General features: G+C 37.0%; 1 protein-coding gene and 1 long non-coding RNA gene across 2 annotated transcripts; one reads left to right on the plus strand and one right to left on the minus strand.

The window, feature by feature from the left end:
- Positions 1 to 641: 641 nt before the first annotated feature.
- sae1 (SUMO1 activating enzyme subunit 1) lies at positions 642 to 14,337 on the plus strand. The gene is made up of 9 exons (XM_067365083.1): positions 642 to 1,198; positions 1,449 to 1,560; positions 2,251 to 2,424; positions 6,349 to 6,494; positions 6,589 to 6,688; positions 9,061 to 9,166; positions 10,588 to 10,732; positions 12,267 to 12,336; positions 13,961 to 14,337. The coding sequence occupies exons 1-9, from the start codon at positions 1,098 to 1,100 to the stop codon at positions 14,051 to 14,053; spliced, it is 1,047 nt and encodes a 348-aa protein (XP_067221184.1). The 5' UTR covers positions 642 to 1,097; the 3' UTR covers positions 14,054 to 14,337.
- Positions 2,356 to 11,898, minus strand: LOC137005305 (uncharacterized). The gene is made up of 3 exons (XR_010892223.1): positions 11,407 to 11,898; positions 3,060 to 3,135; positions 2,356 to 2,475 (listed from the first exon to the last, which is right to left on the minus strand). It is a non-coding gene; the product is annotated as an uncharacterized lncRNA (long non-coding RNA).
- Positions 14,338 to 14,379: the final 42 nt, after the last annotated feature.

A 14,379-nucleotide genomic window follows, 5' to 3' on the forward strand; every position in this document is an offset into this window, starting at 1 on the left:
TGGTGTAAAATTTATTATTTATTTATTATTGCTTGGGAACATTATTGTACAGGCTATAGGTTATGTCTATATAATCCACTCTTCATTAAACTATAATGTCTTAAATTAAAACGTCACAGTTTTGTATAGACTAAAATATTGAGTTTTATATCGAGCATGCACTAAGGAAACATAATTTAATGATATAAACAGTGATGTATAAACATATTTTTGTTATATTTTATCTCTCTATATAGTTGTTTAAGACTTATTCAGATTATCCATTTAAAATGAAAATCAAGTTAGTTTGATCTTAATACATACATTTTTGAGTCATTCTTTGAGAATGTTAAAAAACCAACATTATTCTTTGAATTTCTAATGTGATTATGAGTCCATGTTATAAATAGACTTATTCTTATGTTCTGTTTATATGTAATTAGATCATACCAGAATGACAAAGGACTATTCTTAATGACATTTGGACAAAACAAATGTAGGAAACCATATTCTTTCCTATTTATATGGGGGACATGTGGGTTTTTTTTTTTTTTTTTAAGAAACGAGAAAAAAGTCAAAGATGCAAAATCATTTAATTTTAATTTGTAAGAATTCAAACATATAAATTACATACTAGTGTGAAAGCTTTAAGCTGTCCATTGTTGCGTTGTTGTTGTTTTTTATTATGCAATTATGTACAAAATTAGTACAAATATACATCTCACAACAAATAGGAAAAATATACAAAAAAAACAAAGGGAAAAAAGGGTAAAATTGTTAAACAATTAATTAACCAAATTAAAGTGGCATAGTGCCTCATAAGTCTTTTTTGCATTTTTGTTTTTAATATTGTGTAAAGTAGCACCGTATCGTTTAATTTATTTTATGAAATGCTTAGCTTTAGCCCATAGAAAAAAAACAGCTTTAGCCACATTGTTGCGTTCTGAATCTGGCGCTTTTGCCCAACTCATGCGTCATCATTGCGCGCCTTTACGAGTATCACAAAGCCGCATTTCTGTCCCATTGAATGGGCAGCGGAAAAAAACAGCGTAGAATAGTCAAACTAACCTCTCAGTCAGTTCCCTACAAGTTATTATTAAAAACGGAAATATTTTGAAATGATTGATACCATCGAAAAAGAAGATAATATTATCAGCGAGGAGGAGGCTGCACAATATGATCGTCAGATTCGCCTCTGGGGTCTGGATGCTCAAAAGAGGTTTGTGGGCAACTCGCTAACGTGCATAAAGATTTTTTTCGACTGTTTAAAACGAATTCTCTAGGAGAAATCATAAGCATTATTTCAAAAGCATTATTTGTGTATCTTTTACATTCGTTCTTTTTGCCTGAAATAAAAGTGTTGTATTAGGGCCATTCACACGAATTCATTTTTGGATTAGGTATGCATAAATAATAAACAATATAATACAACATAATATATGACGTGTATATAAATTTTGCATTTTCAGACTTAGGGGATCACGTGTACTTCTTGTTGGTCTCCGGGGTCTTGGAGCAGAAGTAGCAAAGAACCTTATTTTGGCTGGAGTCAAAGGACTGACTCTCCTGGACCATGAGCAGGTATCAATTTGACTGGCAATTTTATTTGTATAGCACATTTCATATACAATGGTAATTCAAAATGCTTTACATAAAGAAGAACCAAATACATAAGATTAAAAATGGAATGCATAAGAAATAAAAATAACAGTAAAAACAGAGAATACCACTGTCTGGATGGAAGAGTTAGAAGTTTCAGGGAGTTTTTTGTTGTCCTTCAGAGCGGATCAAAAAGGATCTATCCATCAGAGCAGATCTAAATGGATCTTCCTCACACGGAGGGATAACTGTAAAAATATTTATATTTGTCAGGTAGCTGTTTATTTAAACGGTACCCTTACAGACAAATCTTCCTGGATTAACTCTATCCAGAGCTCCATCCAGGGATAACTCTACACAACTTTGTTGTCCGTCAGAGCGGATCTAAACGGATCTATCCATCAGAGTGTATCTAAATGGGTCTTCTTCACACGGAGGGTTAAAAAGGCGCAAAGGGATAATTCACAATATTCTGTCATCATTTGCTCACCCTCATCCCAAATCAGACTTTTTTTCTCTTCTGTGGAACAGAAAAGGAGATGTAAGGCAGAATGACAAGTCGTCATGCATTTTTATTTTATGGAAAAGACATGCAATAAAATTAAATGGTGACTGAGAGCACCTTGACAGCTACATAAATAAGTAGTATTTTCTATGACTTTCATCAATCAGGTGACAGAAGAGTCCAGACGTGCTCAGTTCTTGATTCCTGTGGATGCAGATGGTCAGAACCAGGCTCAGGCCTCTCTGGAGAGAGCTCAGTTCCTCAACCCAATGGTGGAAGTGAAGGCAGACACCGATCCAGTGGAGAGCAAACCGGATGACTTTTTCTTCCAGTTTGATGCGGTGAGTGCCAGAACAATCTATTTTACTGGATCATCTGTAGACTTGACATAACTAAAGCATACAAAAGACAGACGGACACTATTTTATATTATATTTGATAATTGGTCAAGTAAAAAATGACACAAATATTTCAGAAACAAAAGAGTTTTGTAAAAAATAGAATAGAATCTTGCGAAAACAGCATGGGACCAAATTCGTCATGCAACTTTACAGCACATAGTACAATTTTTGTACAAAAATGCTATATGAAATATTATATTTCTATGGGAAGTTTGATGGACATGAATTGTCTGTTTGACTCGCTGTAATTTGAAGGTGTGATTGAGGTTCATCTATGATAGATTATTTTCCTTTGTGCCTTTTCATATCCACTAGATGTCTCTATACACAATTGATAATTTTTGTTTAGGGTGCTTATAACTTCTTTTTACCTTGTTTTTCCCTTAAACTCAGCGTGAACCCATCTATGAACAGCCAGCGTCAGATCTAGGCACTAGATCTAGACTTTTATCTGAGACTTTGAGTTTGGTCTTTTCCAAGCGTGTGCTCTTTTCCAAGCATATGATATGTTCCAGGCAATATTTTCTTTAAATCTGGACTCTGTTGGCTGTGGAAGATGCAGTCAGCATACATACCTTGTTCAAAGCACAGACAGTCAGTCTTTCATCTTCTCTCTGTCTGGGAGCCGTCTGAACTCTCCCTCTGGGAGTGCTAGTGAGAGTTCAGGAGGAGGGGGAAGAGATGGTGGGACACAGAAAGAGGAGGGGGGTTTAACATCATCTATTCTCTTTTATCTGCTTCTCTTGATATTTCGTTGAGAAGTGCACAGAAAACATTGCGTGTGTATGTCTTTGTCTTCTCTTGCCTATGTGTCGTGTTATTTATATGTGATTTCCTAATAAACAACGTGTTTAGTAAAGGGGAAGCCAATGATACACTGAATTAATTTGTCGTCGGGACCTGTACATACATGAAAAGATCATTTGAGACAACAAGTACTAGAATGTTTTGTGCAACAAGTACAAAGCATTGCAAGTGCAGGTGTTGAGATAAAATAATTTTTATTTTCAGAATCACAAATAAGCAATTTATATGTATGAAAGCCCATTTCTGCTACATAAGGACAAACATATCATGCTTTGGTATTCCATATTGATGACATAAAAAGTCATGATGTATGGAAGCTTGCAATTAAATAAAAAAGGTAATTGTGACACTTTTTTTTTCTCCCAATTCTGACCTTTTTTTCTTGCAATTGCATGATATAAAGTCAGAATTGTGAGATATAAACTCAAAATTGTGTGTTATAGTGTTCAATTGTTAGGGGGAAAAGACTGACATTTTTTTCTCAGAATTGCGAGACTTTATAACTCACAATTGCATGTTATAAAATCAGAATTGCGAGATATAAACTCACAATTCTGACTTTATAAGATGCAATAGCGAGTTTATATCATGAAATTCTGACGTTATAACTCGCAATTGTGAGTCAATATCTTGCAATTCTGAGAAAAAAGTTCAGAATTGTGAGACATAAAATCAGAAATTGTATTATTAAAATCTCACAATTCTGAGAAAAAAGTCAGAATTGTGTGATAAAATTCGCAATTTCCTTTTTTTATTTTTTTATTTAGTGGCGGAAACAAACTTCCATAATGATGAGATACTAAGTCATAATAATGAGATAAATTCAAATTATGACATCATAATTATGACAAAGTTGATTTATTTTAGCCAATTATATCTTTTTTAATTATTACTTATCATAATTTGTCATAATTTCACATTTCTATCATAATAATGACTTAGTATGTCATAATTTCAACTTTTTATGTCATTATTTCGAATGATCTCATAATGACTTAGTATGTCATAATTTTGGCTTATCTCATAATTATGACTTAGCATGTCATCAGTTAGACTTCACATATTAATTTTGAATTCTAATCTCAATTATAACTTAGTATGCCATATATTCTACTTTTTATCTCATTATTATGTTGTGGAAATGGGCTTTGATATTAAACATCAGTGTGAGACGATTAGATGAAGTCCGCGTGAACCGGAAGTTGCAAACGACTTTTCTCCAGTGCTGTGATGTACAGTACAGTCCAAAAGTTTGGAACCACTAAGATTTTTAAAGTTTTTAAAAGAAGTTTCGTCTGCTCACCATGGCTTCATTTATTTAATACAAATACAGTAAAAACATGTAATATTGTGAAATATTACTACAATTTAAAATAACTGTTTTCTATTTGAATATATTTCACAAAGTAATTTATTCCTGTGATGGCAAAGCTGAATTTTCAGCATCATTACTCCAGTCTTCAGGTCACATGATCCTTCAGAAATCATTCTAATATGCTGATCTGCTGCTCAAGAAACATTTAATGTGTACAATTGTACAAAATATTTGTGTACAATATTTTTTTTCAGGATTATTTGATGAATAGAAAGTTCAAAAGAACAGTGTTTATCTGAAATCTAATCTTTTGTAACATTATAAATGTCTTTACTGCCAATTTTGATTGATTTAATGCATCCTTGAAAAAAAAAACTGACCCCAAACTTTTGAACGGTTGTGTGTAATGCTACAGAAGCTTTGTATTTCAGATAAATGCTGTTCTTTTGGACTTTCTATTCATCAAGGAATCCTGAAAAAAAAGTACACAACTGTTTTTAACATTGAAAATAATCATAAATGTTTCTTGAGCAGCAGATCAGCATATTAGAATGATTTCTGAAGGATCATGTGACACTGAAGACTGGAGTAACGATGCTGAAAATTCAGCTTTGCATCACAGGAATAAATTACTTTGTCAAATATATTTAAATAGTACACAGTTATTTTAAATTGTAATAATATTTCACAATATTACTATTTTTTACTGTATTTTTAATTAAAAATTATGCAAAAGTGCTTAGTTGTCCATAAAACTTCAATTTCAGTCTGTTCCTCACACAAAGTTATCATATTGATTCACAAGACTTGGAAAATAGTCATATGGACCACTTTTATGATTCTTTTTCTAAGTACACTTTCATCATTTTGAGAATAGTATGCTAGGTGTCCATAAGAACCTGTTCACATGCCCTGGCCGGGTTGTACGGTTTGAAGGACTGAAGGTAGTGGAGGACTAAACTGAATTAAAGACTTGACAGCACAGACGTCATGCAATGCCAAGTGGTGGCAGCTATTTAGCAGAGGCATATGGTAGATGCTGGCATCTCAGATTGATATTCCATTGTGGCATGAGTTTTTTTTCTTTTCCTCTAGGGGTCACTGCTTGATAAAGATGCGTTCTTTGGAGTCGTTTGGCTGCCTTGAGGCGCGTAATGCTCACAGGAAGAATGTGTCAAAAGACAATGTCTCGCCGTATGTTTCATAATGTCCCAGATGAACTTGAACAGTAGTGAAGGTGTTACTCCTTAGGGCACTACTTCATTGCAACAGTATTTCTCAGAAGTGTTGTTGATATCCAGGTGTGGATTGTGTAATCTTTGAACATCATTTGAAAAAGGCCTGCTTAGATAATCAGTTCATTTCAGATATACTTTAAGTTATGAGGTCACAGATGGTGTTCTGACAAGAAAAGTAAACAACCAAAATCAATGGTAAACAAACCAACAGCAGATACTGTGATGATTCAGCTGTCCTTCAAGATACACCCAGTTAACGCATCATGGCACATGCCATTAGTATCTCAGATGGCATTAATACACCACCCCATTCTTATCTCAAACCCAAAATGGGGGGTGTGAGAGGTTTGGGACCTTGGATAAGAGTGCCAGTGTTCTGGTCAGTTGTGTGTCATTGCCAAACCTTTGTTCCTCCAAGTTTTTGGTAGCAAGATGCGTTTTAAGCATACATCAAGGTCACTGGTTTGAAAACAACCACATATTAACGCATGTTGTTTTGTTCAGATTTGTCTAACCAGGTGCTCCAAAGACCTCATGGTGCGGGTGGACCAGCTGTGTGCCTCCAGGAACATCAAGGTCTTCTGTGGAGACGTGTTTGGCTACCATGGATACATGTTCTCCGACCTCGGCCAGGAGCATCACTATGTAGAGTAAGTCAGGAAATGTGGATGAAAAGGTGTTTGTGTTTGATTTTCATGTGGGGGGGAAAAAAACTTATGTTCCTATCCTATTCAAACTTGCCAGAGAAAAGCCCAAAGTGGTGAAAGGGTCTAATGAGGCCAATGATGGTCCTGAGGCAAAGAAACCGAAGGTCGACCCCAGTGAGACTACAATGGTGAAAAAGGTGAGTTTGTTGGTTGATTTGATGTCTGTAAACTATATTTTCCAGTTTTTACTCATATCCATGACCTCTCAACCTTAAAGGGTTAGTTCACCCAAAAATTTAATTTCTGTCATTGACTACTCACCCTCATGTTGTTCCAAACTCATAAGACCTTCGTTCATCTTCGGAACACAAATTAAGATATTTTTAATGAAATCTGAGAGCTTTCTGACCTATAGACAGCAACGTCATAACCGATTTCAAGGCCCAAAAAGGTAGTAATGCTCATGTACTTGTACTCATACTCGTAAAAATACCACCGATACCAAAAACTGATACCTCATGTGAAGTAACTGAAAGCAGCAGCAGCAGAAACAATGTCAGCCTAAGGGGTGTGGAAATACTTCAGAATTACTAATGACAACCGACACATTGCGAACTGCATGCAAATCGCGCTGAATGACAGACCAGAAGCGCTCTCTCGTGTGCTCTCTCTCTCTTTCTTGTGCGCGATCCCAGTTCTCTCAAACAGCACGCAATCAGTTCTCCTTGCGCCTGAATGGTCAAATGCACAAATAGTTGTCAAATGTCCATTGTGTGGAGTATCTCACATAAATACAGTCGTTTATGGCTTAAGTGGACGTAAACAGGTGGGTGAAAACAGGATATGTGTCAGTATATTACATTCATGGATTCAGTCTTAAAGGGAGAGTAGCTTAATTAAATATTTGTCTGTCATTAATATATATATATATTGATTGTCATATTTCCCACTATTCCACAATGAGAAATCTGGTCACCCTAAGTTGTGTTTACATTGGTTCACAGTGTTATGTTATATGTTCTGTAAAAAAAAAGACTTGCTTTTTTTTTTATTATTATTATTATTATTATTATCATTATGATTTTGGTAATTATGCCCTTTGGTTTTTGACAAGCACATAACAATTATTACTTTTTTCATTGCAGTAATAATAAAGAAGCTGTCCTACATTCATTAGTCTCACTATGTAGTACTTGGAAAACTGCCACATCACCAAAAAAGAAAAGAAATTAATAAATGTATAGGCATCGGTATTGGCGAGTACCAGGAAAAAAAATATCATTACTCGTATTCGGTCCTTAAAAAATGGTTACGGTACATCCCTAGTTAAAATGGTCCATGTGACTACAGTGGTTCAACCTTAAAGGGATAGTTCACCCAAAAATGAAAATTTTGATGTTTATCAGCTTACCCCCAGGGCATCCAAGATGTAGGTGACTTTTTTTCTTCAGTCAAACGCAAATTATGATTTTTAACTGCAACTGCTGCCCTCTGTCAGTCAAATAATAGCAGTAGATGGGAACTTCAACTATAACAGTAAATAAAACTTGCTAAGACAAATCAAAATTAAAACCCGCGGCTCGTGACGACACATTAATGTCCTAAGAGACGAAACGATCGGTTTGTGCGAGAAACCGAACATTATTTATATAATTTTTACCTCTAATACACCACTATGTCCAACTTCGTTCAGCTTCCTGTTAGTGAGGTCAAAAAACCTCTTAGAGGTAAAAACCCTATTAACCCTATTAGAGGTAAAAAAGTTATATAAATACTGTTCGGTTTCTCGCACAAACCGATCGTTTCGTGTCTTAGGACATCAATGTGTCGTCACGAGCCGCAGGTTTTAATTTTGATTTGTCTATGGAAGTTTTTTCGACTCTTATTGTTCAAGTTCCCAATCACTGCTATTATTTGACTGACAGACGGCAGCGGTTGCAGTTAAAAATCATAATTTGCGTTCGACTGAAGAAAAAAAGTCATCTACATCTTGGATGCCCTGGGGGTAAGCAGATAAACATCAAATTTTCATTTTTGGGTGAACTATCCCTTTAAAGGGTTAGTTCACCCAAAAATGAAATTTCTGTCATTTATTACTCACCCTCATGTCGTTCCAAAACCGTAAGACCTTCATTCATCTTTGGAATGTAGAACATTAAAGCGCTGCACTGCGTTCACAGCGTGATCGGCATAGGAGACTGACGGGAGAGAAGAAATTGTTGAATAAAGTCGTTATTTTTGTTTTGTTTTTGCGCACAAAAAGTATTCTTGTCTCCTCATAACATTAAGGTTGAACCACTGTAGTCATGTTGACTATTTTAACAATGTCTTTAATACCTATCTGGACCTCAAAAGGTGCAATGATGTTGCACAAACCACAGTGATGTCTGCGTGGTTCAGAAACCCTTGGATTTCATCAAAAATATCTTAATTTGTGTTCTGAAGATGAACAAAAGTCTTACGGTTTTGGAACGACATGAGGGTGAGTAGTAATGACAGAAATTTCATTTTTGGGTGAACTAACCTTTTAAGTTAATGCAACTTTTCCCCTCCATCTCTCTTTATGTAGACTGCCAGTTTCTGCCCTCTCAAAGCAGCCCTGGAGGTTGACTGGACTAATGAGAAAGCCAAAAGCAATATAAAGCGCATTCCTACAGACTACTTCCTTCTGCAAGGTACACTTTCAGATTATTGAAATAAATTTAAAATTCAATTAATCTGAAAAAAAGTTTGAAAAATGAGTGTTTCCTTCTTAAATTGTGTAATTTACCGATTGATCTTCAGGTTTATTGTCTGTACTACATTCCAGACTCAAAGCAATAGGTTTTATACTCTGCTAGTTATGTGTGTCTGTAGACAACTGTTTCTCCAAATCTCAAAAAAGATTTGAAAAACCCATAATTATACATTACTGTTCAAAGGTTTAGGGCCAGTTTTTAATTTTTGAAAGAAGTCTTTCATGCTCACCAAGGCTGCATTTATTTGATCAAAACTACAGTACTATTGTGAAATATCATTATAATTTAAAAATAACTGCTTCCTATTTGAATATATTTTATTTATTCCTGTGATAGCAAAGCTGAGGTTTCAGGATCATTACTCCAGGCTTCAGTGTCACATGATCCTTCAGAAATATGCTTTATTATTTTATTTTATTTTATTTTATTTTTTTATTTTGCTGACCACTTGTGATCATATCACCTGAGATGGATACCAGGTGCAAACAGGGCCTTAAGTGGTTAATTTTTTTTTTCCAGTTTGTTTAGGTGACTGAACACATTGCCGTTTCTTCCTGTGGTCTGTTGTACACCGTTATCAGGGGGAGGGCCTGTTGATCTGTGTAATTATAGTCAACATTTCTCTTTTTATTCTAGTGCTCACCTGGTGTCCTCACTGAGACTGGCTCATTTTCCATCACAGGTTGTCCATGGCCAGTCATGTGCAGTGGCTCTCATAAACAAAACATGCCACCTCCACACCTCTCTATCATTATAACAGACTCTGACGGCACCTCTGCCCCTCCCTCAACATCTAGTATTACATTTATGGAAAAAATAACACTTCCTATTTGTGCACTGAAGCAAGACTTTAAATACATTGCTGTGCTCAAAAATACCACACATCAGTTCAAACAGCTTTTGAGGAAGAGCCGTTTCCTCTGTCTTAACTCACTGATTTATTTGAGGTTTTATCACCCCAGTGGTGCGACTATTACATCAATGATTTTTTTTCCAAACTCTCAGATGTTGTTTTCACAATCTGGAGAAATTTCTATAAAGAAATTCAGCTATGAAACTTAAAATTTGATCTATGTGTCAGATAGAGTGAGATAACATGAATGAGTGGGTGTGTGTTTCTTTCATGTATGTGTGTGTGCTTCGCTGCCAGGTGGAAATGCAGTGGGCTGAGGTTCTTTGTGTTGTAGATGGTGGGCAGTCAAAAAGGGGAAGTCATACTTTGGAAAATAGCCTAAGGGGCTGAATGCCTTTTCACATGCTGTACAAATCTTCAAACGCTTCTTTCCTCCACTCGTGTCCTGTTTTAATGTGGAAAACCCACTCTTTCCCCACTCACTTTCTCTTACTTCCTCCAACAGTGCTTCTGAAGTTTCGCACAGATAAAGGTCGCGATCCTCAACCAGACAGCTTTGCTGAAGACTCTCACCTGCTTTTGCAAATCCGCGATGATGTTCTTGAGACCATGGGCCTGAGCTCGGAGCTGCTCCCCAACACCTTTGTCAGGTACTTACTGACCCAGAAACTTGATGTTCACGTTCATTTTCTCAATTTTATTTTCTTACCAACCAAGGATATGGAAATCTAGTTGTAAACGACCAAGATAATTAAGTCTGGTTTCAGGTTCATCAGACCCTGACCAGCTTCTCAAGTGCAACAGAGTGCAATGAAATAGAACTGAATGCAGGCGTTTTTATGAATTATTTTTAACCAGTCACGTCTTCTTAAACAACAAATGTTCAAAACAACACTTTGTATATTGCCACAGAGGCAGGCGTGGTATTTAAGAAATAGTGTATAGTGTGGGAAAGGGAGAGGCAATGTACTGATATTCTCTCAGTTTAGCCCAAAGTATACTTCATCATAGGCTAGTTTATGTATACATGCTCTATTCGCCATAGATTCGTATACATAGATGCCTCATTAGCAGCTGTTTCTATATGTAAGCCAATCCACATATTGGAGCGGTCAAAGCCGGTCCGTGAACACTCAAGAGCAAGTTGACTGCGTTTACAACCATAGGCATATATGAATATCTAAATCTGCAATAGACTTCAGCAAATGATTTCCAAAGGATTTATTTTGTCAAACATTATAAGTGCTAAACTAATAAAAGTTAGTATATTTTTACAACCAGTAACATTGAGTTAATACATATAAAAACAAACCAACATTCTTACCTGTGAAAGGTTACCCCATTTCTTTGGAAATTTAAATCTCTGCGTTTTTTACAACCAGAGGCTGCGCAATGTTGTTGCATCTTGAAAAACTCATTGGTTTTTACTGTGAGTGACAACAGCAGTTAAAATGTTGGCCGTTCCAAAACACGTCGACCTGTCTGAAGCACTCAAATGTGGCAGAAAATTCAGTTTACAAGTTGCAATTACAAGTTCTACAAGGACATGAATGCTTTTTACAAGTCAGAATCTTATAATTATTTCGACATTCCATGCGTGACAATTTTGTTTCATCACAGTACACGTGTATTGCACATGCACAGGCTGATTTTTCTAACTGCACATACTCTACGCTCAAGTCGCACATTCGCGTTGACAACACTGGCCTGGCCTGTTGTTTCACAATAAAAAAAAAGAAACGGATTAGGCGCCAGTGTTGGATGAGTGCTAGTGTAAAGAGGTTAAGAGAAACACACAACTTTAGTTTAAATGAGTACAAAGACATTTTCATTAATTATAACTTATGGAGAGAAATGACACAGACTGGACAAAGATGAAACTTTCTAGTGTGCGCCTGTGTTCGCGGAGTATATGCATTTGTGTGTGTGTGTATATATATATATATATATATATATATATATATATATATATATATATATATATATATATATATATATATATATATATATATATATATATATATATATATATATATATATATATATATATATATAATATTATATATATATATATATATATATATATAATATTATATATTTGCATTCGGTTGTTCGTATATACTAAGTATACGCATAAAAACTAAATGTGCTTCTCAACTCCCGGCTTGTGTTTTCTCCTCACAGTTACTGTTTCTCTGAGATGGCCCCAGTCTGCGCTGTAGTTGGAGGTGTTCTTGGACAAGAGATAGTCAAGGTGAGATTTTGATCCATTTAAATGTCTATGCAAAATACATACATTTACAGGCACTCCCCCTGCACCATCTGTGAGCTATTGACATCACTATCTCTTCTTGCTCTCTCAAAATGCCTTCTTCAAACTTTAAGTTGAGTTGTGTTTAGGTTGAATTTAGGGCTTCTGTGGGTTATCAAATGGGCACCCCCCTTCCTCGATGTTTCGTCGATTAAAACCTGACAATGTCAGCATGATGCAGGTGCTCCTCCGCCTCCCTCAGTGCTCTGCCAGCTAACCACTTGCGACCTGTTCTAACCTAAATGTCCGTCTGACGTACTCTTGCATCTTTTTTGTGTTGCAGCATCATAGCCTGCCATGTTTTTGTTACCTTACACTCCTCCACCACTGATGTTACTGGGAGCTGCAGGTATCTGCCTGTGCTATACAGGCCTATGGAGCAGAAGCTTCTCAGAATGCCCAATCTCCTCAAATAGTTTAGTCTCCACAGTAGAGACAGATACCTCAAAAATGAGCAGTGGCCAGAGCAATCTTGGTAGGACCCTATAGGCCTGGGTATACTTAGTTTTCCGCGTTCCTCTGTGTCTCGACCACAAGCCTTTCAAAGTATACTCCTTTGGCCGTGAGCATGGAAAGATGCGGACTGCTGCTTTCAAGCACTCAAGTCACTCACACATGCACTGTTGTACGCAGACCGTCCACACGGCCTAAAAAATGGGGCTGCACGCGGACGGGGTGTGTGGGTATGGCCCAAGTATATTTTGGGTTTTATACTTGCCTAAATTCTTGATTTGTAGATTTGTTTACTGTAACGTTTTTTGTTCCATTTATACATGAAACGTGAAATGTGTTTCCTCGCTTTTTCCTCCTCCTTATTACCTTTCAATCTGGTTCTCCACAAAACCACCCGCTTTCACTAGCTGCGAAAGTGACTTTTCTGATGAGGCACAGTGAGAAGCGTATGGCAGCTGCCCTCTCCATCAGAATCTGGGCTAAATCCAAAAGTTTTATCTGTTGATGGTGTGTTAATGCCAGAAATGACGAGGTAATATTCCGGTCACTGATGAAATCCAGCGGAGAGCAGTTGAAATCCTCTCATATGATTCCATAAACTGAACGAGATTAAATAACCCAAAGCGTAGTGATGTAATCAGTCAGTCTAGAGTGGATAATTACACCTGGATTATGAACCGAAAGAGGATCTCCTGTTGCATAGGCCATTTAAAAACACAAAACCATTCTAGATGCAGTAAATGCTAAACGTCAATATCTCTCTTAGAAGGTGATGTCATAGCCCAGAACGGGATGCGGTGGGGTCTTTGAGGGTGGGGATAAGGGCTGTGTGGGGTGATGGAGTGAACGCCATGGTCTCGGAGGCAGTGACTGGGCAGGCCTTGAACCCACATGGCGGTGGAGTGAAGCCAGGCTGTCTCGCCATCTCCCTGCATGATGAAACAGGCTGCAATTCGCATATGGCTCTCTGTTCCTCGCTGCCCCTCGCCCATCAGTCTCCGTCGCCACAACAGAGAATGCGTCCGACGCCTTCGATCAAAGCAGTTAATTACAGAATTCTAGGTCTTTGGCGTCTGATGTGTCTGAAGGAGATTTGTTTGCATGTGTTTGACAGGCGCTGTCTCAGAGAGATGCTCCGCACAGGAACTTTTTCTTCTTTGACGGCCTGAAGGGCAGCGGGGTGGTCGACTACTTCGGATCCAAATAAGTGGCCTCCGGAGAACACGGAGAGATGTGTGGCGAAGCATGCGCGCTCTCGAAAACACCATGGAAGTTTATCCTCTGCCAGTGGCCGCAGGCATCAAAATCTGTCTTTTGGACGGTACCTTTGCGTCGCAGTGTGCCCATCAACTGATGCCAAGAGCGACAAGAACATTTTGTCCACACGCTCTTAAATATTCATGCACACACGTTTTTCACCAGGGTTATGTGATTTCTACGTTTTGTATTAAAACAATAAAAGGCCAATGGTAATAACATGTTTTGGATTGTTTTGTGCTTCTTCAGTCATCGATTTCAACAATTTCCTCTAAT

The sequence above is a fragment of the Chanodichthys erythropterus genome, chromosome 17, assembly GCF_024489055.1.
Source record: "Chanodichthys erythropterus isolate Z2021 chromosome 17, ASM2448905v1, whole genome shotgun sequence".
NCBI classification, from domain to species: Eukaryota; Metazoa; Chordata; class Actinopteri; order Cypriniformes; family Xenocyprididae; genus Chanodichthys; species Chanodichthys erythropterus.